This window comes from Pelecanus crispus, chromosome 9 (genome assembly GCF_030463565.1).
Source record: "Pelecanus crispus isolate bPelCri1 chromosome 9, bPelCri1.pri, whole genome shotgun sequence".
NCBI classification, from domain to species: domain Eukaryota; kingdom Metazoa; phylum Chordata; class Aves; order Pelecaniformes; family Pelecanidae; genus Pelecanus; species Pelecanus crispus.
The window spans coordinates 42,738,415-42,766,396 of record NC_134651.1 but is presented as its reverse complement, the minus strand read 5'-3'; the positions used below and the strand labels follow the sequence as shown (position 1 = coordinate 42,766,396).

Here is a 27,982-nt window from a genome sequence, read left to right as displayed (position 1 = left end):
ATGACTTTGTAGAATCTTGGTCTAGATCTGTCAGAGCAGGCAGAGGTGTCAGCCAGCTTGTTCTCACTTTAAATTCTTTGTTAGTATTTCCAGCTCTCTAGAAAATTTGTAAAAAATTCATAAAAACTATAAAACAACTAGTTACCCGCCTTTGCTGGGTGTAGTGATCGCAAGCCGCTGGTTTTGTTACCTGGCTGGGTGACTTGTGATACGATTTTTTGTTGTTGTTTTTTTTAATTTAAAATATCCTTTGTGCTAACGTCTTTGTTTTTCTGGAAATACTGTGCTCCTGCGAACATTCGCAGTGTACAAAGTAACACTTTAAAAAACAAATGAGACATTTTAATATTTCTGTTAGCTGACGCTCAGGTGTACTGCGTATTCAGAAAATGCAGGAAGGAATTCCAGTGATAGGTCTGTGCTTTGTTCAGATTGCACAGTTACTAGGTAAGCCCCTCAGTCCCAAGTCTCCTATTTCATAGTGGCAAGAAAAAGCCCATGCATCCAAATCCCTCATTCTCTTCATTTTACCATCTAAGAGGGACAAATTCCTTAATTCCCTAGAGTCGCTCTATAGCTATTCTTTAAAAAACTATATTAATAAAAAAAAAAATCCTCCCTCAAATTTGGGAAGCCCTTTTTAGGAGAATAATGACACCAAGTCCATACTACCCCTTTGTGCCATAATCTCTATAATGAGGAAAAAGCAACACAGTTAGTAAAATACACAAATTTAATTTTCTCATAACTAAAATATCCTTTAAAATTATTATAGAATTCTCCTTATTAATTCCCATATCCTGTACTCACATTTTCTGTATATATTTTTTTCTATCTCAAGTACATTTAGGTGTCAATTAAATTTGAAATATCTACATTTGTCAGCATTTCATTTTTGGCCAGTGTGATGTGCTGCTGATTTGTCCATGCATCCTGACACATGAAAAAAGCTCCTGAGATGCAGATCTTCCTCATTAAAAAAGAAACCCCCACTATCATAATGGTACGCAGAGCCATGGAGCGCATCCCCAGCTTTATTGCGCCGTGTTTCTGACATGATATTTAAAAAGGAACAGCCACGGCTGTCAGTACTGTCATATGCTAGTGCTAACCGAAGACATGTTAAACTAAACATTAGAAAGAGATCAGCAAGTCATCTGCATGGTAACTCAGCTAAGAGATTAGGTAGGCAGGAGCTGGTGCAGTCATGTGGAGATGATGAGGGTTGTAGCTGTGACGGACACATCCTTTTTTCCCTCTCCGACTGCAGCCGTGCCTGCCTTGTAGCCGGGCTTGCTGTGACCTGCCTTTTCAGAGACAGCTCTTTGTGCATGAAATCCTAGCAAGTGGTGGGTGGCAGGCTGCAGGAGAGTTGCCGAATTGGGTTAATGAGGGAATAGGCACTTTGGGGGGATTCTACTGCCTCAAGCTAATAAAAAATTTAAACTTGGACAATTTTAGATTGTTCGTCCCTTATCTTGGACCAAAATCTCTTGCAGAGCACACCAAGAGTGAAACTTAAGTGCTCTCTTCTTTCGAATTCCGAGATCCCCCTTTCACTTACGGAGTCTTGCCAGAGCAACAAACCCGGTGCGTATTAACTTGCTCTATATTTAGTCTTATTTGCACTGAGCTGCACTGAAGTGCAACTGATGATCTAGCCAACGAGATTATTTCTGCATAGTTTGCTCCCAGTTTATTTAATACGTGCACGCAGACACGACGCATTTGAATTTAGCACAGTCTGAAGGCAAACAAAAGGTGTCAGAGGCAGTGCTTTAAGGGCAACTGCACCACCACGTTCGTTACATGCAGTTACCAAACGTGTAGTGTATTGGCAACATATGTGGAAATTCACTATTGCTCTTGATTTCTGGAAATAATTTTAGATTTTCTGGAATCATGTTAAATGGTAATTTACTCTCCTAAGAAAAAAGCCATGTCTATGTATATTAAAAAAAAAAATTAAAGGATCTTTGATTTCTGATTTATTTTAGGAGGAGTCTTTTGTAAATGTAAATTGAAATTTCTGGCCAATAGTCATTTTCTTAAAAAAAAGAGGAACAAAAAAGAAACTTAAAAGAAAATATTACAGCAAATTTTTCCAAATGCAGTGGCACCACCTCACTTCCCCTCAATACGTGTTACAGCAGAAGAGAGGAAAAGAACAGCTATGCAGCAGCTTTAAGGGGAGTACCCCAGACCATGAGTTAACACTGTCAGCTGCACCCACTGCCACCACTGGTTTAGACTTTTTATTAATTAGCTCTGACCCGGCCGTGAATAAACATTTATTCACAGTGGGAGCTCGGGCCCTCTGGAGCTGGCGGTTGCAGTGTCCAACTTCTCTTTTTCTGACCTAACCTTTTAGACTGATTTTCATAACTTTATTATATAGTTATTTAGTGATTGAGACGGAAGACCTGAAAGAGTGAAGGCCGATTATCAGTTCAAGTGCCACTAGAGGTAGTTTGTTAGTATGTCTGCACTATGAAGGCAACTAATCAAATTCTTTCTGTCCATGCTTTTGGTCCTTATCTATAACGTAGATAGCGGTGTGATACATTTGCGTTGCTCTACCATGTCTATGGGATTGGGACCTGTCCTTTGTTCCGCCTGATGAGCCTGATGCTGCTGCCACTGAAATAACAAATTTTATTCTGGACCTCAGCAGTAGCAAAATCAGGCTCCCATCTCAATTGCGTCGTTCATGCTGCATGTTCCGATTCACTGCAATAACTAGGGTATCATCAGTGATGTGTGGCTGATGAAATGAAGGTGTTTGGGAAGAGGCCTCATTCGGATGGCTAGAGACAATGTTTGCTTTTATGATCCTAGTGGTTTCTTCTCCACTGTTCTAGTGACGTGGGGAAGAAGAGAGGCCTGTAAGCGATGCTCTCTGGCAACATCTATCGGTGTTCAGCAGCCTCGTTTGGTCCATAAGAGATAAAAGGTGGTTTGTAATGCCCTTGAAACGAGGTTTTCTTGGGGTTTTTTTCATTTCCACTCATGCACACTTAGATACGCCAGAACACAACTGAAATGGGGAGAATAAATAAGAAAAAATAAATAACTGTTAAAAATTGGGTATATGTGGTGTTGTAAGTGCACATAGTTTTGGTGGCTCTACACAATGTTGTCCTTGAGTTTTAGTAGATTGAAAAGCACTGGGCTTTGGTGTGGAGGCCTCTGATTAGTACTGATAAATCTTGATGTGCTTTTACTGCTTTGTTACTTGTGAAGCATTTGTCTTAATATTTAATTTGTGAGAATATATTTTCTATAAGCCTTTTTGCCATCCAGAGCTTCAGTGTTTCAGAGGGGAATGAACAGTGGCCGTTGCTTCATACTTTACTAAAGATTAGGATATTTTAGCATTACAGATGAGGCAATATTTGCTACTAATTTCTTCATACTCCTCAACCTCTTCGTTCCAGTGTATTTCTGCTTAAGGACCCTGCTCCTCTACTCCTTCTTTTTCTACCAAAGCTGACAGTGCATTTAATTGTTTAAAGCAGTGATAGCCACTTCAGAATTTGCTCCAGTGGAAACAGTGAATCTTAGAAGCTTCTACTTTATGCAGAAAAGAGTAATTTACTGGGTTCCTGGTTAAAATGAAGTGAAGCAACTGATAGCTACAATAAATAACAGAAAAAAAATTCATAAATTCAGCAAGCTTTAAATAGTTTTCTCTTATCCCCCAAGCGTATGTTTACCCAGACCTATATAGGCATGCACAGTTAGTTTTACATTCACTAAAGATTTAGGCATTGTCTTCATTAGGCACAGGAGCAAATCCTGGAGATCTGACCTCTGTGTATAAAATAAAGGTGACTAATATGTTCTTGTCAAAAGTCTGGTGAAATGTTTTTGGCGGTGGTTGGGTTTTTTTGGTTTTTCGTTGGTTTGGGATTTTTTTAATTACAGCTAAGGGGTGTTTCCAGAGGCACTTCTGATTTCAAGAAGTTTTTATCTGAGAGGATTTTTGTTCCAGGCCGCTGCTAACGAATTCACAGATTGATAGTTACTGTCCTGTGATGCAGGAGAAATTAGCTCGAGTCCCTTTTCTGCCAGACTTCGAAAGCAGTTAGCCACTGAGGAAGGAAACATAGGCACCTTACTTGACAAACCGCATTTCATATAAATCTGTGAACAGTTTTGTTTTTATTCTAGCGTGAAGCAATTTCAGATCTCAGAAATAGGTACACGTAGGGATTGTTACCCTCAAGTCAGCTCCTCTCATATGTCAGACTCATGTAAGTCTAAATACCTATAAAGCAGAGCGGTAGGTCTAATATTTGTTTGCTTGTGGTCAGAGCTCAGAGAATGTGAGGAGCAGAGATGTATTTCTAAAGAACAAAATGATGCCCCACTCTCTAGAAAATGTAGCGGGGAAAAGGTGGGGTTCTGTATTGGCTGCTTCTGCGATATGGGTGTGATTGCAGGTCTTAGCACCCTTCCCGACTAGACGGCACCCTAGACGTTTTCAGAAGAGCGGTATTTTCTGCCTGAAAAGTAGAGCTCGACATTTACCTGCAGAGCTCTTTGCAGTGGCAGTCAGTCACGTTCAGAAATTATTCAGAGCCTACGAGTCACTGGGTTTCTCTCTTCTCTGGAGCTTTGAATGTGACAACTTGATAACTTCCTTTTCTCTTCCTGTTTCCCTCAGCCTTGTAAAGCCTATGCGACACTATACAGTCTTCCTCTCTGAGGACTCTTCTGATGATGAATTTCAGCAGGAAGAGGATCCTGTCTCTGGCTTCTCTGAAAACTTTTTCTTCTCTGCTCCTTTTGAATGGTCTATCCTTTATTCTTTCATTGTATTAATTCAGACTTCGAACAATGGGGTTTGCATTGGTCAGGGTGCCTGCCTCTATACTTGGAATTTTGGAAATGCTCCTGCAGTCTCTGTTCGGCGCTTGATGAATGTTCAGCACTTCTCCCGCTTGTTTGTTTTGGTATTTAGCGGCATGCAAAAGCATTCTCCTGCATGAAACGCTACGCAGCAATGCACAGCTTATGGTTTTACATCGACTCGAGCTCTGTGGGATGTAACCCTTCCACTTGCCCTTTGTTCCAGTGTGCTGCTTGTGTTCCTGTCCGAACCTTCTGCCGTCTTCCTTGTGCGGTGCTAGCTGTGCTGTTGGGTTGTCCTGTGAGCCTTATTTCAGTGCACTCACCGGCCTTTTCCAGTTTCGCTTGCCTGATCCCAGCCTCTCTGTTCTGTCGAGTACCGCATCCTCAGTGACTATGGGGGGTCACCAGGCCGATGTCCTCCGAGGGTTTTGAGTACAGTCTGACCTAAAACGATACAAGAAACAGGAAGCAGTTTGTTGGGTTTACTTGCCATGTTATTTGGATCCAACTTTTTAGTTTGTAAATTGTTGTAAATTCCCAAACCTCTGTTAACTCAGTCTTGCCTAGTTTTGAAACACGGTGCTGAGCAGCTTGGCCATACTGCAACTCCCTGTGTGCGGGAACTGTACGTCCAAGCACTGGCTGCAGGGTTCTGCCGCTCTGCCCAAGGTACCCGTGTTCGGGAACGAGTGTTGCCGGTCAGCTCCTCTTTACCTGGCCAGTCTTCTCAGGGGCCCGAGCGTATCTTTTTGAGATGAGAGTAACGCTCACGTGGAGGGCGCGCACCGATTCTGCGGTACTAAACGCTTTGTACTGCGTATTTGAACATACCAACCCCGGAGGGCAGTCTTGAGCTAAGGCCTCACTCAGTGGCATCCAGAGGATTTGTTCTTTCCTAACCTCACCTGCTTGAGGATTTCTAGGTGGAAAAAGAGAGATACATTGCACAGAATTACACTCCTTCTTTTAACAAATGCAGTTACTGGCTTGACCAGAACCTGTAGGAAGAGGTGCCGGGGTACTGTGAGCTGCTGCTTCAGAAATCTGCGTGATGCCAGATCCGGGCAGTTGCGGGTGCTGCGAGATGGGTGCCCCGGCGCATCGGAGCAACGGGAGCCTGCCGGATGCGTTAGACGAGGCTGGAGAAGGAGGCTGCCGGTTTGATAGCGGAGTCTCCGACTGCTAAAATTCATTGTGCGATGCAGAAGGCGGGGGAAGGACGTGACTGCAGGCAGCTGGGCATGGGCAGGCAGACAGGTTCAGGAGCAAAGGGCCAGAAAAATGTTCCCGCACTCGTGTCTGGGGTGGAGGAGGCCAGGCCACTGAAACGTTTGTTTGCAGAATATTCCTCAGGGGGTTTTTGCAGTGTGATCTCATGCTTAGCAGATGAGCACGTATTATGTGAGAGACTAAAGATAGGACCGAGATTTGCAAGATCACCCTCTTCCTAAGGACACGTACCATCAGCTGTCTGTCTTGTACTTGCATTATTACGTTCCTGTGTCGCTAGCTGAATGCCTGCTATTTATGTGTTGATGAATGAAGTGAGATGGGCTGTTTATAAATTTGCATGATATAGATGTATTATAATAAAATATGGAAAGAGGAGGAGGGTTCTTCCATAGTATCTGGCTTTGCAGGTCTCACAAATATTTTCTTTTAATTGAAACCTTGTTTAAATGCCACAGTAAAACTGGCTGCCAGTCAAATGCCAATCACCACAGATATGTACAGCATTTCTTGTTATTAATTGGATGCGCATTATGCTGCTGTTCTCTGTACACCGAACCAGTATGCAAATCTGCTGGTGTTCATTTTTTTGCTGAGGTATGTGCAAGAAAAGCATCCTGCTAACTCGGCCTTGGCTGTAAACGTAAAATAGGTGTCTCCATAATGGATTGTGTTGTTTCTTGATAAGATGACACCAATGTAATCATTGGAACTCTGCACAGTGTTCCCAATTATTGCAGGAAAACACTGAATTCTGTTCTGTGCTGAGTTAGCTTGAAGCAAGAGAACGTAAGTGCCTGCAGAACACAGGGCGCTTTGCAGCGCACGTGCTCTGGCTCCTCGTGTCAAAGGGCTGACAGTGAGGGGAGGGCCCGGTTGTCAAAATGGAGAGCGAGCGTCCAGTTCTTCCTGCTCCGAGAGTTCCCCCTGTGGCCTGTCTGTAACCGCATGACCACAGCTTTCCTCCGACTACTTCCCACTTACGCCTTTTTCCTTTCTGAAAACCCTCGAGTGCCAAGTCGTCTTTGTACGTCCTTCTGCCCTTGGCCACTCTGCTCACACACCTGCTGTTCACACAGCAACGTAAGCTGTATTTTGCCACCCAAAAGCTTTTTGTAAAGCCCTCCAGCTCCTTAGTAAATACTTGTTTTAAAACAAAATTAGAAAGGCCATCATTTGCAACATGATTTTTGTTTCTCTCCTAGGCCTCAGCCGTACCGGGCCCTGAAAGAATCTGATAGTGCCGACGGGGAAGAGGCGGTCAGTCCAGAAAAATCAAAAGAGCCTCTGCCTCCAAGCCCTCTGCTCTCCAGCAAGGCCACAGAAATCAACCTCCTCGAAGACATTTTCCCTAACTTAGAAGTCGAAACACAGCCTCAGCCTCTCAGCCAAGCTAAGAGCCTAGAAGACCTGCGGACTCCCAAAGAAGAGGGGGATCAGCGATGCACGTTTGATTACCAGGTTTGGACAGGGTCTCATCTACGCTGGGGGTTTTGCACAGAACTAGGGCTGGCTGGCTTCCGTTACTCTCTGAGGAACGTTTTCGTATTATTGGGTAGACACATCCATTTTCAGTCATTTGTTTGTGTGTTTCAAAGTTCATTTCTGAATTAAGAAATTATTGGAATGGGACTCAGTTATAAGACAGTAACTTTTTCCACTAAAACTACAGCCTTTACTTCTAAAGGAGGAAATGTTTGCCCTATTCCTCAGAATCTGTTTTGTCCGTTGGCTATCACACAGAGTTATCTTTGAAGCTGATGCTCAGCAGTGAGAATGAATACCTGGGAATTTTCAGGTCCCCTCCAAACTGCATGTTTTTTAAACGATGTTCTTTGAATCTGGCCATTTTGGTCTAGGCATCATTTGAACAATCTAGATTGTAGAAGAGAGATTCTGTAGGAAGAATTTCACTGAGTATATGCAGCTTAGAAAGTGCCAGAGTAAAGCAGACTCAGATCTTCATGTGACGTGAAAGAATATAATGTCATTTCTACCTTATAATAATATTTAATTTAGTGTTATATCCAGATATTTCGTTTGACAGCTTTTTCCATACAGCAATTAAGGCTTCTCAATTTCTGTACCTCAGATACGGGTACGTGCTCTGTATTTGGCTAACAAGAGATGCCACGATGTCACAGCTGAACAACTCGTTAGAGGGAGAGCTGGAATTAAACTGCAGAGTCCTGCTTCTGATTTCCTGCATGTCCATCCAGGCTGCATGCTGTTGTCCCTCTCCAGCGTTCACAGTCCATGGACAGATCCTCTTGCACTGCTAGCTCAGCAGCCTGCCTTCACTTCACGCTCTGTGGTGTGAGATCAGTAAAAGTTTTGGTTTTTATGCTTTCTTGCAGAGAATGGATCTTGGTATGTCTGAGAGGAACAGGATTGTGCCAACCATGAAGCTGTCTCACGCTTACAACAAGCTGTGGAGTATGGGTCACGATGATATGGCTATTCCTACCAAGTATTCCCAAAGCTCACCGGAACGGCCCTTGACTGCACTTGGTAACATGCCCCCAATCGCAAGGAGACCCTGGAGCAGAGACAGCATTCCGGCTCCTGCAGAAAAGGATGAATCCAATCCTGCCATTCAAGGGAACATCACCATTCCTAGGCCACAGGGAAGAAAGACTCCTGAACTGGGGATAGTGCCACCACCGCCAGCACCCAGGGCTTCCAAGCACCAGACTCCAGCTGGACCAACAGAAACTCTCACCGCCCACGCTACAGGACGTAGCCATTTGGTTTCAGATCTCATCCCAGAGCCCTTCGGAGCTGGTAATGTGTCCTTAGACCCTGAAATCCAGCAGTCTGTAAATTATTCCTCTCATCCGTCTCAGCTTTTGTCCAGTGCTACCAGCACTGCTGAGATGCTCCAACCTGTCAAGGTGAAGACAGATAATACAGGTAACGAAAGCGACTACCTTCTAAATCTCCTGGATCCATTAAAAACAGCCAGCTGGCAAAGCAGCGGCCCACCGCAAGGTCCCCGCAGCCTGCAAAGCTCAGCCACCCCACCTTCTGCAGCTGGCTTTGTCTCAGTGGCAAGTGACTTCGTGTCTCCTCCAGCTGCACCATTTGTGCAGCCGCTTGGTTATCCTGCCCCAGCACCACCACCTTTTTTGCAGCCATCTCCTAATCCGTTTACGCAAACAGTGCCAGGAGCCCTTTCGGTGTCTCTAGTTAGACCCCCCAGGGGCTCTTTCACCCCCTCTTTAGGTCACGCTTATAGCTCTAGCTTCATAACACCCAATTCTACCTTCTACCCACCACAAAGAGCTCAACCAAGCATTTCAACACTATCCATGCCAAACCTGTTTAGCCAGGTTCCAGCCGTGCCGCCAGCTAGCTCCTTATTGCTGCAGAGCCACAGCCCTTCTCCCACAAGCTCTCTACAGCCAGCGTGTTTAAGTGGGCCTTCTAAAACCAGAACGTTACCGGTGGGCCAGTCCAGCTCAAAGGTAGATCCCAAACAAGCACTAGCTCTCCTGTCTAATGAACCCCCTTTGATCCCTTCCAGGCCAGCTAAGGGCTTAGAGTCAGTGTTACTATCCTCAAAATCTGAGGAGACAAAAGATCCATTTGAAGATTTGTTAAAAAAGACAAAGCAAGACGTGTCATCCACACCAGGTAAGGTAGAGCAGCTCAGAAAGCGATGGGAAACCTTTGAGTAACACTCCCAATGGCCTTTTGACGTCCCTTTGGAATTGACTGAGGGGTTTTTTGGGGTTTTTTTTGAGCCAGCATAAAACCAAGTATTTCTTTTATGGAAGGCTGAGCCAGGATAGCTGCAGGACCATCACTGTGCCGCAATTCACACGAGTGCTTTTTGCCCAGAGTTCAGAGTCCCCCCCCGTTGTCCTGGTCCCTGCAACTGCGTCCGCACTCTCCGCCACTGAAAACCCCCGTGACTCTTGCACTGACCGAAGCACGAGGGTACCTGGGGTTGGGTTTTGGCTTTGCTTTGGTTTGGTTTTCCACACACAGCTTTTCAGCCAGTACTACTGATGCGGGAGTTACTCCTTCCCGTGTATTTTCAGTCCTTAGCACAGCCGGGAGCATGACACGGCACGTTGTACTAGTGCTTTCTTCCTGCCTGTGCGGATGGTGTTTGGTTTTTCTTGCATTACACGTACAACTATCACGTTTTGCTTTCACATGGAAAGTGTGGCAAACAACCCCAGGCTCGTGTGCTGCGCTGAATGAATCCATCAGGCTCTGTGCTTGTCCTGTCCCCAAATACAGACATTCATTTAGGTTGTGCTACTGGATGAGCTTTGGTTGCAGGCTTTCGTTTCCCTCGCCCGGCACACCGAGAGGTGGCAGGGGCCTCTCTGGTGCAGAAGCGTCCCAAGTCCTCGTTGCAACAAAACCACAGCACAGAGCAGTCGCTCAGGGTCTGGTCCTGCATCTCTGTTGGGAAACTGGAAACACCAGCAATTGATTTTTCTTTTTTGGGTTTTTTTTTTGTTTGTTTCTTTTTGTTAAATACATCAGAAAATAGAGGCCATAAAGAGTATCCTAGTTCTTATATATGTGTATGTTAATATTATATATAAATATTATAGATGGCAGTATATGAATGGGATGTAACAATATCTTACTTGATTATTACAAACAACAAAAAAAAAAAGAGAAAAAAAATTGGGCTATCAAAGTTCCCAGCTGATGAGGTCAAGCTAAATGGCAGCGTGCTGACGAGTGGGCCCGCGTGCCGCCAGCTGAAAGCTGCCACGCTGCTCCGTGCGGCAGAACCCCAGCTCCAGGCTGAGCGAGGCAGCGCAGTGCTGCTGGGGCCGAGGCCGGGCAGCTGCCTCTCGCCGCGGGACACCGGGAGCGCCGACTGCCGCCGTGAAGCAACCGGGATGTCGTTCCGGTCTGCAAGGCGCTCGGCTCCTTGGCCTGTCTGAAAACCCACGCTCGTTATCGTGCTGTTGATGAGACTGTTCGCCGGTGTAACAAGTCCTTGCCTGGACCGCGACGTCATGGAGTACAAAACTGCGAGGAAGAGCTCAAAGGGTACGGTCACTCTGCTTTTCTAAGACACTTACCTGTGGCAATAGTGTTCTCAAGAAATCTCATCTTACTCTTCGCATCCCTTATAAAACCTGCTGTCTTTGCAGTGATCATTTTTGTTTTACTTAAGTGGTGCTTTTTTGTTTTGTTTTGTATTTGGGCACACTCTGATGTAAAACATGTTACTCTAGTAGAGGTAATCACATCACCATTAAGCCTTTGATAAAGGAAAGCATTTTGGACACATGGGGAAATTCTTGTAAAGCTTTATCTGATCTCCAATGTATCTATTTTATTCATATAATCTTGGAAGTTTTCTTACTCTGGTGTATGAAATGGCTGTCTATGCGTTTGAGTCTGTGCAATACAAAAGAAAAATACTCAATATCTGAAATGCCAACAGTTTGGGAAAGACCACAGTATTACACTAATATTATATTTCTGTAAAGTACTGTTACTCTGACAAGCCATTCAGTTGGATTTGTATTTTCTTTTTGTGTTGGAAGACAGATGGTTTTAGTATTGCATAGTAAAATATTTAAAGTCTAAGATAACAGCTCCATTTTATTTTGCATAGTTCGGACTGTGAACATTATATATAAATTCAGTCTGGAATTTCAGATATCCTTTGCTGTGAGCTAGATGATAAAACTTGCTCAAATTCTGGTGGATATATATGTACAGGGACCAGAAAGTTCTGCATCCGACATGGCATTTGAATTTCACACACTCTTTTTTAAAATTTTTACTGTCACACACTGATTATACACTGAGTAGGCCTGTTACATGTGCTTAACTAAACAGAAAAAAAAAAAATGCTCAGGTAATTCTGTATCACTGGAAATCATTTTCCATCTCTGATTATTTTACTCTACCCATATTATGGAATATTTTATGCGGTTGATTTTTAGACAAACAAGCAGTCTTGCATTTTTTTTTTTTTTTTAAGTCAGTTTTGAGGCACTGAAAAGTATTAACACTTAACACAAATGGCATTAATCACCCTTCACTTTATTTTGAAGGGGGGGGTTGAACGCCCTCAGCGCTGCAGGAGTACAAAGCAGCACGCTCCTGGAGTTCGTGAGCTTCCTCACTCCTGGAATAGAATTTGCAAGGAGGAGACTGTTTCACGTGCTTCTCATAATAAAGGAATCAAACTATCCTTAGGGCAGTATTTAGTTTTGTCTTATTTAAACTCAGGAATTCCTAACACGATTCATTCCTAATAATGCCTGATGTAAACAAAGCGTGCTTGTCTGGGAGAGCAAGCTCGGAGGTAAACTGGTTCTTTTTCTGATGTATTTTTCTCAAGTATTTTTGATGTTTTTTACTAATCTAGTATAAGAAGTGTTCCTTTTACTTCTTGTCTGATATTATTCATCAATGACTTTATATTCAGCTTTGTACATTTTCCTGTACTCACCATTTGGTACCGCTTTGCTTATTTACAGATGCTTTCTTCTGTTTGAAATAACTTTTATTGCGGGGCGGGGCGGGGAGGAACCCAAACCCCTTTCTGATGCAGCTGATGCTGTACAGACAGCAAAACCATATTTACACCTTGTTCATTGATGAGGTTAGACACATTTTAGACACCGGCATTGGAAGCTGTCAAGACACACAAGAGTTGTGTTGCCAAAGACCTTTCTCGCATTACCTTACATACATGCGTTAATTACGAGAGGCTTGCGACCTCTCTGCACATACCGGGATTTTCTTTCTACCCTGCAATGAATGGTCTGAGCTACTTAAATATCCCCCTCCATTTCTTTTTTTTATATGTGTGTGGAACAAATCAAGCAGGAGCTTGAGATCTGGCCAGGTTTCTTTCTGGTTAGGGGGTGGCGCGAGGCTGTCAGTAAGAAATGACCGCGCTGTTTCAGGGGACATGAATGTCCCTTTAACCAGCCACAGGCAACCACTGATTCCATGACACCCTGAAGAAAGAGGTGTGTGCAGTCACATTTCTTTTGTTAAATAAATGTCTCACGCAGTGCCTTCAGTAGAGCATGTAAGTAAATGTTAGCCAACTGCTTCCTAAACTCTGTCCATTTGCACTGCGGGATTTATTCTAGTCTACTTGGTTTTTGTTTTTTGTTTTTTTTTTTTTTTTTAAATATGTTTTGCTCCTTGTACACTTACCATGCAGGCTTAATAAGCAAACTGATTTTTTTTTTTTTTTTTTGGTTTTTTTTTTTTTTTTCCTCCCCCCAACATCAGCAGATTAAATTGGTTAGTAGTAAACAAGAAGCCTGTTAGTTGCTGCTTCTTACACCATCCAGGTTTGGAAAAAATTGGGGGGGTGGGGGGGCAGGGGGGTGGTTTTGTGGGTTTTTTTTGTTTGTTTGTTTGTTTGTTTTTTTACAACTTTGCTTCTGACTGTTGGAGGTTAACAGCTTTAGGTATTTACAGAGTGAACCAGCGAAGCCAGGAGCTGCTGCAGCCCCACCATCCTTCGGGCCCGGCAGCAGGTCGTGGCGATGTCCAAGGCCAATTGCTGCCGCTGGGAGCTGCAGCTGAGCACGGGTCTGTGACAATCCCGTACCTGTTTTCAAGCAGCTCCAGGGAATAGCAGCATAAAACAAAAGTGAGCTTGTCATTCTTTTTGTAGCACTGTAAAATTAATTGCTGGATGAGAGTTACAAACTTTTGCCGAGCAGGGGCTCTATGTAACCTCACCATTCTTTCCCTGGCACCACGAAGAAGGAGCAAGGGCCCATGACTGCGGGCAGAGCTCGCTTTGAGCGCCGTCGCCTTTCCTGTGGCACGTTTGCTTAGGTTACTGCCAGAAACCTCGTGCATTTTCCCAGAACGCTTGGGAATTATGTTCCCGGGGACGTAAACGGAATGGTCTGCTGTCTTTTGTAAACCGAACCCGTTGTTAGCCTTGGCCCATGCCAGTCCAGCGTGCGTTTTGATTAACTGTCCCTGGTTCCAGGCTTACCCGGGTGTTTCTAGCGCAGCAGTTAGCTGGGTGACAAAGTGACCGTTGCGCCCCGTGCCGCAGCCATCGTGCCGTACGTGGCAGCAGGGTGGCTGCGCGCTGACTGCGGTGCCGGCTTTATGTCCGTGAGGCGTGCTCATCTCTGGGTGAAGGCTTTGATTTCCCTGCACATGGACATCCACAGTCCCCAGCAATCAGTGCCGCCATTTGAATTACATTCAAGTCATTTGTTTCCACGTTCTAATCCCCTTCCCGGCTGCTGCTCCGATTCAGCAGGCCGCTCGCGCTAAGCTCTGTCCACGTGACAGCTCTCCTGCCGGGGAAGGGCTCCCGGCTTCTCCTGCAGCTCAGCTCTCGTGGCGCAGACCGAGACGTTCGTCCACTCCAGCCTCCTCCCTCCTGCTGGAGGTGGCTGCCTCCCGGGCCTCCAGGAGAGGATCGCTGCTGCCGCTGCAGAAACCCGTCCTGACGCCCGCCACGGGGTCCGGTGGCCGTTCGGTATTTCATGGTGCCAACCACAGTCTGATTTTTTTGCCCCTTTGCTCATAAAATAAGGGATTAATGGTAAAATGTAGCAGTACAGGCGAACAGAAAACGCAGCAGGTTTCGACAGCCGCCCTTCTAACAACACGGGCTGCTGTGCAGATCTGCTTGGTTCAGGTCTATGCTTAGAGCTCTGGTGCGTGACAAAAAAATAATCAGAAATTTGGTTAAAATTTTAACCAGCAAAGAGGCACTGAGGTTTGCAGCTGTGCAAACTGTGTTACAGACCAAAATGAGCCACCTAGACATCAAATTACTCTTCAAGGAAAAAAAAAAAAAACAACCAAGCAAAAACACAACCCCCCAACCCAATCACAAATCAAGGTAACTAGGTCTGTTTTTATCTAAATTTTATTGTAAATTTCTTTTGAAGGACATTCTAATTTTTTTACAAATTATAAAATTTACAAAAGAAATGATCATGATCATTAACTACAGCAAATCCAGTTTTGTGAAAAAATATATTCAAAAATTAAATATCAAAAGAAAGTTAAGTTCATTATCGAAAAAAAAAAACTTTCATAAATTATTTTGCAGAAATGCTCAAGACACTGACAAAGTATTTTAACACTTTAGCTAGTACTGGCTTTGGGTGCTTGAAATAAAAACATCTGCTCCGCTAATCCTGTAAAGCGCCTGAGCAGGAGCCCTCCTGCTGGCTCCCCAGGAGCAGCGGGGGATGCAGACAGACTCACTGCTTGCAATTTGCTGGTTTTTAGCTGTCTTTACTGCTGTGGGCTTTGTAGCTTCTTGTTGCCTTTCAGGATATTTCAGTAGCTTAGTAATAGTTCTTATAACACAATTCTGGTTTTCTTCTCAAAGTAATACAGGCTGGAGTAATACTGGTTCATTTAGAGCCTGTTGCTGCCTTCACTTTTCTACAAGTTAAACACAAAAAATGGAGTGGAGCTAAAAAGTAACGACCTGGAGGTTAATCAGGTCTGAGTCTTTCAGAACCCAAAGCATATCCTAAGCTTGCTGTAGGTTTGTTACAGGTCATTATGGGATGGAGACAACCACACCTACCTTTGCATTTAAGTAATTCACTTTTAAGTGAATTACTTTTTTCCTCAGGTGTGCGGTTTAACTAGTCCCACTGCAGCAAGGTGACTGGGCAGTATAACTGTCTACTCTGAAAGCATATTAGACCTTCCTAAAGAGCATCTGGAAAATACAGAGCAAATGGTTCGTATCAGAAGTAACAGCAGTGTTATTACTAATAAATAAATAAAAGCGCCAGCAAGCTCACCAAACTGAAGTCAGGTCAGTTCTTTCTCTCTCGGTACTGTGTCCAACTCCTTTCCAAACCACAGCCAGGGCGGGATCACCACTTGCTCTTTCAACTTTTCCTCAGTGTTAGAGGGAACGTGATCTTACACACAAAATATTGTCTTGTCTCCCAATGGTTTGATATTTTTTTTTCTATTTTCCAAAATTTTCATTCTTCATCTTATATCAGCAGTTGCATGCATGCAAAAGACCTGGTCTTAAGCAGACAAACGTGATCAGTAGTTTTGTACTCTTCCCTTTGCTTAGAATTACAGAAAAATTTACAGCTAGTGTTAAAAAAAAAAAAACAAAACCCATATCCAAGAGCAAAACAGAATAGCATTTTCTTCCGGTGGCGATTAGCTATGATGGGCAGATTCACACTCTCCTTATTAATAGTATTTTGGAGCTTAAAAAGCAGATGCTGTTTTTCTAAAGTATTTCTCATTGATAGTAATTATCCCAAAATGCTAATGATTTTAGACCTTATTTGGCCTGTCTGCTGCCTTTCTTTCCACAGGCTCTGCCATGTTATGCTAAAGAAGAAACAGCACACTCAACAGCTAAAACAGTAACAAAGAAGTAAAGCCACAAAATAAATATCCTTTTTTTAGGGCGATGTGGAAAACGAACGCTGTGTCTCGCTACAACACAAACCCTGCTTTTGTGGCACAGGTCACTACATTAGTTAACTAAATTCCACTCTTCCGTCCTGACAAGCCAAACGTGTCTGTCCCGAGAGGTGCAGGGTCTTGGCCGATCTCCTCCTGCCCTCCTCACACCAGCAAGTCCCGCTTGAGGTTCAGACATTCAGTCTCTTACTGAGGCCCGGCCTGCGGCCATGCTGCTGCCCTTGAGACAGCCCGCGCTCCGGGCCGGCCTTGGTGCAAGGGCTGAGCAAAGCAAGCGCCCCGTTCCTCTACGTACAAACAGCCTCCTTCACCGCTAACACCCTAACTGGCAACTCCGTCTCAGGAAGGCACTTAAAATATTCCTGCGGTTCAGTCTAGTCTTAGGAAAAGATTTAGTAGACGTGTCTAACGTAGCAGAGTGGTAGTGAATTTCTGATAATGTCACGCTAACTCTGGCCTAGTTACGGGAGAACAGCAGCAGCTCTAGGAAATAGCTCCCATCAGTCACCTGTCGTAGCTTTGCATTGGCAGCACAGGCACGTGGGGTTTTTTGAAACCACTACAGTATTCACATTATTTCTTAATGCAGGGGTTTAATTCCTACTCATTAGGCCAGCGTGACTCACTCGCGTGCTGCTGTTCACGTTGACTGCGCGGCAGCGGCCGTTCCTAGGGCCGCGAGCCCTTGCGTGACCGACGGGGAGGCAGAGGCGGTGAGGCTGAGCGGGGCGCCGATGGCCCGGCCATCCTGCGCTGGTGACACGGTATTGCGTTCTGGTAGCGGTTCCGCGTGCCCTCCTGCTGCTGCCACAGCCCCTGCTTGCTTCCTTTCCGCCCCTGGCCCCTCCAGAACCATTTTTTCCCCCCCTCCCAGCCTTTACTGCTCTTGCTGGCAGCTCAATTTTATACAAATCTTTTACGGGATGAGCTGCAATAACCAAGCTCGTTCAAGCAGTTGAATCTTACTGCCAAGTAACAGCAGGCAGTTGCCTGTAGCCTATGAAGCAGCTTAAAGCAGTACAGACCTGTCCTACAAAAACACATCTCCAGACCTAAGACAGGGACGCCGCAGCAGTTCCATGCTTGTTAAAGGACGACATGGCACCTTGTTGGGTGACCCCAGTTCTTATATCAGCCTCTCGGTCGGTGGCATCTTGATTACGTTCCACATTTCCACTCGAGCGCCGTCTTTTTCTTGCCGGCTTGGGCTGTAGGTTCCCTGAGTAGCTCTCCTCCTCTTCATGGCAATCGCCGTGGCTGCAACAACTGCAAGGAGAAGGGCAGCCCCTGCAGCCCCGACTGCTCCCACAGCGGAGGAGTTGCTAAGATGCGCCCACACTGGCTGCTGCGGTAGAACAGGGTGTTACTCAGAGCTTCCGCGTGGACAGTGCTGCATTTCACATCCCTCATCCCAGTCCCCAGCACCTCTCTCTAAGCTGCACTGCGCCGACAGCAGTGCTAGACAGGAGCTTCCCCCCTTTCGCTGCCCCCTCCGTGTCGCACGAGTCCAGGGACTACAGAAGCAGTCTGGTGACCCTTCTGCTCACCTCGTCCCCCCGCCATGCAAGCCGTAAGTTCAGCATTTGGCAACAGGCACTGCCGATAGCTCCAGCACTGGCCCACAAACCCACGAGGTCCTGACTGCACCTTTCCTGTGCGGTACCCATGGGAATGTCTAACAGAGATCACTTCATAAAACATTGATTTGTACAATGATTTCAGTAATTCCTGACAATTCCCTGTAACGCTGTGGCTGTCGCAGGGCAGGAGTGCACAGCTGCTGTTGCTGTTGAAGACTGACTGCTTGTGAAAACCTCGCACACCTGAGGTGAAAAAGCTTCGAGGGCATGTCAGCTGTTGACAAAGACAGAACAGTATATACAAACCAATCATAAACACCCTCTATACAACGCTCCTTAAAAGTAGATATAGATCTTAATCTGTAAATTAGTGCCTAATTTAACCCTGCCTTTTAAAGCAGATTTAACTATGCCACTGCTGCCCGAAAGGTGGAATGGAGCCAGAGCAACTTCAAAGCAGGGGCACCTCCGCGGCTCCTGCCGAGGTGAGCGTATGGGGCAGTCCACAGGGCAGGAAAGAAGGGAGCCACGAGGCTCGCTCCGAGCCAGTGGTGTGCAGCTGGCTCAAATAACTGAAACCAGCTGGAACAGCTACTGCATATCCAGTCTGCCTCGTACTTCTAAGTCCACGTCTTCATTACCATGCCTTAAGGAAACTGAGATATGGTGGATCTGCTGCTGCAAGTGCTGGAAAGAGCTCAAGGTCAAAGCAGACCTTGCGGGTGCATCTCCTTGTCATGGTAGCGCCTATATTAACCGCTCTTCAGGTGGCACTTTTAGGACACTGTCCATCTCCAACCGAGCTCCTGCCACTTCTTGCTGACTCGGACTGTAGGTTCCCTCTGACTGGCGCCTCTTCCTTGCAGTGAGAATCATGAATATGAGACCGATACTGAGCAGCAGTAAAGAGCCACAGGCTACAGGGACAGCTACTTCAATTAGTGGGGAGGGGAAGAGAGCACCCGGAGTCCCTTTCTGTAAAAGAAATTGATGGAGAAACAATGAGACTCCAGTGGTTACAATAACTTAAGTTGAACAACCCCAAATGGTCAGATTAGAGGGGAAATTTTTTTTTTAAACGCAAAAAAAAAAAAGCAGAAGATCTGTACTTGAACAGAAAAGGACAAGCAAGGAACAAGTAAAGGGCTTGAGGGCACCTGCACAGAGAATGCTCATGTTCATTCTTTAATCTCTCAGCAAAACATCTTCAAACTTATTTTTTAAAATGGACTATTTCTAATACACAGACAGTAACACGTTCTGAACTTTTCTTTCTAATTCAGAACTAGTGACACTCATCACTGACACTCTTGAACTGGCAGCTTTGGCAAAGCTGATCTCAACAGGGCAGGGTTATAAACAGAGATTTACCGCTGGAACAGTTAATACCATTACAATAATTCATGCAGGGCACATGGGCAGAATTACCACAGGGAAGAAAAGAGAGGATTTACTGAGCTGGGCAGCTAACCGGCAGGGAGACAGCAAAACTAAACGCAGCCAATTCATGGGACCAATCCTGGAGCTACAGAATTGCTACAAAGCAAGCTGTCCCTTGCACACCACTTGCTAATGAAGATAACGCACAGCAGCGAAGAGTCTGAGCAACACTTCAGACATTGTTAGATGAGGTGAAACTGTCCGAATAGCATCACACGCTCCATATCCTCCTCTTTGCTTATGGTTTTTCACAGCAGGACAGCCCCTCAAGATTTAAATGCCAGTACATTCAGCATCCACAGTGGAAATCTTTTAAGGGGCCTCCTTACCAATATCAGACTAAAATACGTAGGTATCACTAGGAAAGATCTAACCAATGTTGGAAAAAAAAAAACCAAACCAAAACCAAAAAAAACCTAAAACTACAAAAGTTAATGCAGAGTAATGTGAATTTTCAGTAACCCCAGAAAATTTTTCTGAGCAGGGGAATGATACTGTAAAAAACGTTCAGTGATGCCTCTGATGGCAAGGTAGAGAATTTAATTAGCTATTAAACTATCCACTGCAACAAGATTATATGCGGACTTGTGTTTCAGCACTTCCTTGAAGATCTTGGGACAGGGAGGTGCAGTAAGTTTCAGGCTTAACAGTTAACAAATCTCAAAGCCAGAGGAAAGACTAGGATACAAAACCAAGAACTGACATACCTTGCTTTATGAAAGGAACTTCATGAAATCTTAGGGTAAAAGATTTTAAATAATTTAAATAGTCAATGGCAAGTACTAGGTCCATTGAATTCGTAGCTCAAAACTTTTAAATCACAAAGGCACATACTTTAATGTCCTCACTATATAAAAATGCTATGGAACAGACTTGGAGACAACTTGCAGCAGGAAGAGGAGGATGTTAAAAAGGTCAGTACATGGATGGGAGACAGTAAAAGGCCCAAGTACTGAGGAGAGAAATGTAGCCGAATGAGTATTCTTTAGGTTCTGGTGGAATTAAGGATAGTATGGAACACAACAACAAAGAATTAAAAAAATTGTGGCATTTTTGTCATTAAAGAAAGCTTTAAAATTACAATAAGCCTAAAAATAAAAAATATTTCTTACTGCTAAAAATAGCATTTGCCACCTTACAGATAAAAACAAAAGAATTCAAGCTTGAATATTTACAGCTTTCGGATGCCGTACAGTCTATGCCAGTGTCACAAAGCAATACAGCACAGAAGGAATATTTCCAGAGTACCTGGAAGGCTGTCTGCCATTTTCAAGGGACTGAAGTTCAAGTTGATTCTCTGAGCCTGCCAAAACTCAAGCGCCGTGCTAGGGGTTAGTTCTGGTTTTGCACAGCATGCAGATTAGTCACACAGTACCGACACCACAGGAGTTTTTAGCAGTCCACCCTCCTGCCTCTTGCACACTCTTCAGGTCCTGCTGTCGGTGGGAGGGAGAACAAGAGGGCGCAGCTGCCAGCCCTTCGCTCCTACAACTATCATCAACAGCAAAGAGCCAACAGCCATGCCTCGTCCTCCTCCCTGCCCCCCACCACAGGCATGGGCCCTTTAAGAGGGAAAAGCAAGACAGTTCTGCAAAAAGTAATGGGGATGATGAAAATGAATACAAGGAACCTACAAGAAGTGTCCCGGGACAGAGGACAGAGAGATGCCTGAAGGAGTCTACGCATGCAAACTGGAAATGTCAGGAGCGGCCTCGTGGCACATGCATTGCAGAGCCCTTAGAAACAGCAACAGCAGCAAACCCCACCTCGGCGCACAGCCTTTTCCATGCAGTGTGGGTTAGTACATTCCCAGGTTACCAGACAAGCTACCTGCCCGTGCAATAGCTTTACAGAGAAAAAGCAAGTGTATGATTTAACAACTTCCACACAGGAAGGATTTCCGCCTCAACCAGCAATGCTTTGCTTATGCAGAAAAGGAAAAGCGTCGCTGAGCCTGCCCATTCACCAGGCCCATCGGGTCAGAAGCAGACTCAGCAGGTGAAGGATGCTACTTTTTTTACTTGTACTTGAATCACTTTTAGCTTGACTTCATCTGACTTCCCTTCTCCAAACACATCCATTTCTACCCAGATGGTCTTGGGAGAGGGAAGGCGCTGTGTAACTATCTCATCCAAGATAAAACGCCAGCTGAAATTCCATTCTCCAGGAAACCGTGGGGGAGATACAAGTAATACCTCCTTTCTACAGGTCCAGCTGCAGTAGTTTGATTACTGTCCAAGGAGTTGTAAAATCTAAGGAAAGTTGCAAAGACAGCCCTGAAAAACACATGGCAGCCCACACAGATACTGAAAAGTATTTGCTGCAGTTGCTTATATGCTGGAGACTAACATGCAACAGCATTGCAAAGAAAAAAAATAATTCCCACTTCAGGTTTCTTTGGTGCCAGCTGATTTGCTAAGTGTGCTTACCGGTGTGCTCTAGCCACACGTGCAGGGGACCGTGCAACACATAGGCAGTCTCACTAATACCCCGGTACCCAAGGACTCTGCTAAGCCTACTTCTGCTGCTCCTCACAACGCACAGGTTGGAAGAATAGACAGCTTCCGCGAGCGAAGGGGAGTGCTTACGTTAATGTCACAGCGCTCTCCCGTGTAGCTGGCACTGCACAAACACTCGTATTTGTTCTCAGAGTCTTGACACGTACCTCCGTTCTGGCAAGGGTTTGGATCACACTCGTTTATATTAATTTGACAACTGGAAAGGAAAAGGGTATTAGAATTAAATGAAATTTCTCACACGAGATCATACAGTCTACAAAAGCCTCATTTATTTGCAAAGTTCCTGTTGCATCTTTTTCAGGTGCTTTCTCCAGTGTCCAACAACATGAAAGTTTTACCCTTTCATACCAATCCTCCTGTTGTTGTTTCTGTATGATTGAGGCCAGTACGGGCCTCGAGCACAGTTAATGAATTCTCATGAGGCACAAGAACTACTTGGAAGCAGTTCACGCTGCAAAAATTGGTATTGTCAGCAGGACCATATCAAGCCTGCCTCTTCTAGAAATAACAGCCAGTTTACAGTTTTGGGGTAGTTGTTTGAATGGCAAAAGGATATACAAGAGGATGATTTGGACCTGCTCAGCTATCCCACTGACGTAAGAATCGGAGCACTAGCTCCTTTGCAGGCATCAGAAAAACAGCACTTACTTCCTTCCGGTGAAGCCTGGCTTGCAAGTGCAGTTGGCTCCCCAGCTCTCGCTGACGCACTTGCCACCATTCAGACAGGTGAAGTTCTTACCACATTGCTCGGGCGGGAACGGCCATCTGGGGAAAGCAAGAGACAGCCTTTAAAGCAATCCGGTTTTGGGGAAGGGGAAAGCGTACTCGGGCTCAGTGGAGACTGGGCTGGTGAGGGTCGTAAGCACAGTCATTGGTATTTCTAGGAAGGAGTTTGGCACAAGTGGAGAAGGAAAGAGACGGGAATAGTCTCAGAAATCACTCATAATATCAGAGTATTACTTTGAGCACGCCCAGAGAATATGCAGGAGCTGTATCAGTACTAGGACTTTTTTCACAGAGTTGCCTGTTCTTGCTGGTGAAAATACAGAGACGGGATACTGTTGGAATACCAAACCGCAGCACGGCTAGGCCACAAAAAGGGTAATGCATGTACTAGATAACCGTCTACACCAGAATGAAGTAAGAAAACAGGAACTTTGACCTGGGTAGATTAGATAACTGGAGCTTAGCCACCTAAGTATTTATCTCAATGTTCAGTTTGAATAGGCACAAGTAGATGGAGGTCTAGGTAACGTGTCGATTCCTACTTCCTTTACTGATATGAGACATACCTGTGTGACTAAAAGATGCTGGATTTTGTCCAAACCAATACAAATGCTATAAATATAGACCTTATCAGAAAAACTCAGCCCTCCTCCTGACTCCATACTGATTTCCCACCAAATTTTACATGAGCTCCATGGAGGGATGATGAAACGTGCACTGCCATGCAGTACAGGCAGCAAGGTGATGGGTAAAGAAACTTTTTTTCTCCCAGTATGCATTTGATAAGGAGCAGGATTATCAAATAGACATTTTTTTAACCAATATACAGAAACAATGCCCGTATTCTTAGGATCAAGGCCACAAAATATAACCAAGCCTTTGGTTGAAGGAATGCTGTTAATCAGTCTAGGAGTGCATACGTATTTTTATCTATAATATTATAGGAAAACATTTGTAACGCTTGTTTTTGCAGAGGTAGTAGCAATGGGCACCTTCATTCGCAGTGGCAGCTTTCTGCTCACAGGCAGGCTGAGTATTGCTGGAAAGTTGGCTGTGTACCACTAGCAGCAAAAATAATTGTGGTTAGGAACTCCTGCTACAGGCAATCTCTGTAAACCCAGCATCAAAGGTTTATCAAAAAGAGCATTCTCAGCAGAGATCAGATTGTCCCTCTTCTGCACTCTGCCCAGCAACCCATCCTCACCAGGACCATTTCTACCACTCCAGGACATTCTGTGCACCTGAAACTTTAGAATACAGCCTGCTCCATCCTCCGGGGGCTGGGAGGCTCCTTTCATTTCATAAGCAGGCCAGCAGGGTTTGTTTGTTTGTTCTGGTTTGTTTTGTTCTAAATCAATACAGGAATATGTCAGAGGGGAGTCAAAACCTGGAAAAGATGGATTTCTTAGGGAATACAAGAGCAAAGTGACAACATGCTACAGAAGTAGCGCTTTAAACAGTTCCAAAATGTAGTATGGGGATAACCCACACAAAAAGGAAGGATCCTTATCCTGTATGAGGCTGAGCACCTTTCAGTGAGGACTTGAACCTAGACAGCACCTTCCAATTCATGGCAGAATTTAGGTGCTTTACCTACCAGATATTGGCAATGAAAAATGTTCCCAAAGTAAAAGTCCAATTTATCTGGGGGCTCCTCTGACCCCCCAGATCACACCAACCAAGGCACTTACTCGCAGCGAGGTCCTGAATACTGAGGAGGACACTTGCAGGAGTAGCCATAAACCCCATCAATGCAGGTAGCTCCGTTTTGGCACTGGTGCCGCACACAGTCATCGACGTTGATGTCGCACTTCTTCCCAATGTATCCCCGGAAGCATTCACACTGAAAATCTGCTATTCCATCGACACAGTCCCCATGAACACATGGGCTTGACTGGCAGTCGTCAATGTTAGACTCACACAGCAGCCCCTGCCAGCCAGCACTGCAGGCACAGCTGAAGGAATTGAACAAGTCCTTGCAGGTGCCAGCATTGAGGCAAGGGCTGGAAGCACAAACGTCGGCCCCAGCGCAGCCCAGCTGGATGGCCCTTCTGCTGGACTGCTGGAATTGTTCTGGCTGGGGGTACGAGAGGTGGGTGGTGAACGGCAGGTAGATCCCCCCTATCTTCACTTGTCCTAGGCAGCCAGTGAAATTTTCAGCTAGAACGATTGGCGCATTGTTCTTTAGGAAGTCCAAGTTCCCAGCGTTTCCCTGCAGCGTCATATTAACAGACCCATCCAAACGAACCAGCCATCTGGAAGAAAGCGCAGATGGCTCCTCCATAGACACAGAGATGGTGTGCCAGGCACCGTCCGTGACAGCCTTCTGACTCAGGAAGCTGACTCCTTCGATGCTATTCCCACTCCTGATGTCAACAAGCAGGGAGGAGTTCTTAATGGCTATCTGGAGGGAATCCACTTCTTCCACAGCCCGAAGCAAAACAGCATCTTCATCCCTGGTTCTGAAATCCACGTGGAGGCTGCTCAGAGTTCTAGTCACCGATGCATTGGTGGTAAATTCAATGGCAGCATAACTATTAAATGTTGCGTTAGCCAGACCTATAAAGAAAGGGGAAGAGCATAAGGGATTTGAAAGACAGTTGGTGTCATGTTTGAGACAGACCAACGGCAAACTCCTGGCAGGTTCTCTCCCTTAAGAATCATGTAAGCTTAGTGTGAGGAGGATTACAGGCCTAGCTGCCAGCATCCTTAAAGCTCTTCCTGTTTACAATTTTACATCTAATAATAATAACCAGCTATCCTGTAGCGATTTTTACTCATCAGTCTCACACAGCACTGCACAAAAATACAACTATTCCCCTTTTACTGCTAGAAAAACTAGAGTGTAAGTCAGGAAAGCAATGCATCCAAAGCTGCTGAGGTGGCCAGTGGCAGAGCCTGGAACACCCCAACATCCTGAGTTCCAGGACACTTTCTAGCCACCAGACAACACTCCCTCCAACATCAGGGCATCAATAACTAACTAGTTTTCTTCATTCTCCATGGTTCTGTCTCAGGAGAAAACTGAGACACACTTGCAGTACTCAGTTGGGTCCTACTTGGTGAAATAACCTGAGACTCTAGAAATGGCTGAACATTACAGAGAGCAGGATGGTCCTTGCACTGCAATGATAACAAGGTAGGCAATCACTCCATAAAAGCGGACAGGTTCCTCCCTGATCAAGTCAAGGCACCAGAAGAGAACACCTTTGAGTACCATCTTTGCTCTATCAGAAGCCGGTGGTAAATCCATAAAGTGCATGCTGCCGGCAAGAGTGAGTACCTGGGCATCATTCTCAGTTTCCTTTTTGCAGCATGTGTTTATATTTATTGCAAAAGTGCAAACTAGGAATACTGCTTATAGACAGTGAACATTAAGGATTTTACCAACACATAAGCGGGGAACAGTACTTACACACATATCCTGCTACAACATCTACACAGGTGGTAGCTTCAGGACATGGGTCGCTTTCACACCAGACTCTCTCTTCACAAAATTTCCCAGTGAAATTTGCTGGACAGCTGCAATAGAAGTCATTCCAAGTGACAATGCAACTGCCACCATTCTGACATGGTTCGGACTGAAAAATAAAATAGCGGAATTTAGGAGCAGCGTAATTCATCTTTGGATCTAAGAGAATTTGGTAGAAGGAAATACGACAAAGCTTAGTGCGAGAAGTGCTCGAATCAAGAAAGAAGGGCAATTAAAATAGCGACTCCACAGCAGTGAATGAAGCACGAGGGTCTCTCTACAAGAAATTCCTGAGGCCCTGCCTCTCCCTGAGTGCACTGCTGATCAACAGAAACTCCCTAGGCAGAGCTCCATCAATTTAAAAAAGAACAAAGCACAAAAGCAAAGGTGAGAAACAGATGAAACAAGCTGCAATGCTCCTGAAAACCTCACAAAGTTCTGTTCACTAGAAGGACAAACCTAATACCAGAGGCGTGACAATGTTTTATAGCACCATGAGCAAGAAGGGCAAAATTAGAGAGTACAGCCTCCCCATCTTCATGCGTGGCATAAAGGAGAGACAGCTTCCGATCTAGGAGCACTGTGGAGACAGTTCCTCGAACTGTTGCTGAAGCAACAAATTCCTGGGGGAAGAGGTTGTTGTGCAACTGAAACAGGACGAAGGGAGGAGCTGGAAAGGTTACTGGTTAGAGGGTGGAGTCTGGAACGCCTGTGTGGGCTTGGCAAAATGGCAGTGGGCAGCACAAGAGCCAGACAGCCCAAGTTCTACAAACTACAAAAACTACAGGGGAGCTAGGGAAAACTTGGTGCTTAAATTGTGCGGGGTATATTGAGTGATGTAGGAGCATATGGGACCATGTGTCCTTCAATACTTGAAAAAAACCCCAACCTTCTCATCTTCCTGATAGCAGTAACAGTCAAACTTTTCAGCAATCACAGAACTATAATAAACAACTGCACACATGTAGAGACAAACGAGAGACATCATACCTTGCAGGTGTTATCAGAGATGCAGCCATTCACAAGATTACCATTTTGAGTCCTATTGAGTTCCTGTGGCAGACTGTAGTTCTCAGCCTGAAAAAACTGTATTTGGTGGCTGTTCAGTCGGATGTCTTGCAAACAGCCTTTAAAATAGCCTCCCCACGTATCAGCACTGTCTGGGTTAGCAAGTCCACCAATATACACTTCATAACCAGCTAAAAGAGGTCTTGCTACGAGCTGTCCTAGCTCCAGATACGTGTCTGATTGGTGAGCACCAACAACCCCTCCTTGGAAAGACAGAGCTACCAAATGTCTTCTCCCATCAACTAAATTTTCTGGAAAAGTCACAGCATCTGTAGATAACATCTCTATCTTCAGCTTGCCGTTCTTCAAGTATATGGTGAGGCAGGGATCAGTTGCGTTGCTAATTTGCAATAGCAAACCGTTAGGTTTCCGACTACGGATGAAAAAGGAGATGTTGAAGTTTGCACCAAGGCTATCAGAAAGAGTGAAAGAGGCAAAGCTGGTGGAATTCTCTAGGCCAAATGTTGCTGCTGGGTGCTCTAGAAGAGAAAAGAAACACACATCAGCTCAAGGGCAAGGGGAATGCAGCTGCCACAGGGATATTCTAAGCTGCAGCTCCTTATGCATGGGGCAAGACCTTTCTTCCCAACGTTTTCAACATGCATCAGGGTAATTATAGCCTCTCCCCACACAGGTCTGTGAAATTAAGTAGGTGAATGTACCCTTGCTTTCTCTGGAAG

At 45.1% G+C, this 27,982-nt stretch overlaps 2 protein-coding genes across 8 annotated transcripts in view; one reads left to right on the top strand and one right to left on the bottom strand.

Moving 5' to 3' along the window:
* DENND1A (DENN domain containing 1A) overlaps positions 1-9,767 on the top strand; it is a 215,187-nt gene extending 205,420 nt beyond the window's left edge. For 5 of the 7 annotated variants that reach the window (XM_075716203.1, XM_075716202.1, XM_075716201.1 and 2 more), the window contains 2 exons: positions 7,293-7,548; positions 8,445-9,767. In XM_075716203.1, coding sequence (XP_075572318.1) covers positions 7,293-7,548; positions 8,445-9,767 — 1,579 coding nt within the window. Of the gene's footprint in view, positions 1-4,669; positions 4,799-7,292; positions 7,549-8,444 lie in introns of all 7 variants that reach the window. The other 2 variants (XM_075716198.1, XM_075716197.1) reach the window with 1 other exon arrangement.
* Positions 9,768-18,824: 9,057 nt separating this feature from the next.
* CRB2 (crumbs cell polarity complex component 2) overlaps positions 18,825-27,982 on the bottom strand; it is a 48,641-nt gene continuing 39,483 nt past the window's right edge. The window contains 6 exon segments of the mRNA XM_075715960.1: positions 18,825-19,052; positions 22,106-22,232; positions 22,685-22,801; positions 24,454-25,321; positions 26,178-26,343; positions 27,225-27,781. Of these exon segments, the coding sequence (XP_075572075.1) occupies positions 18,825-19,052; positions 22,106-22,232; positions 22,685-22,801; positions 24,454-25,321; positions 26,178-26,343; positions 27,225-27,781 (2,063 nt within the window).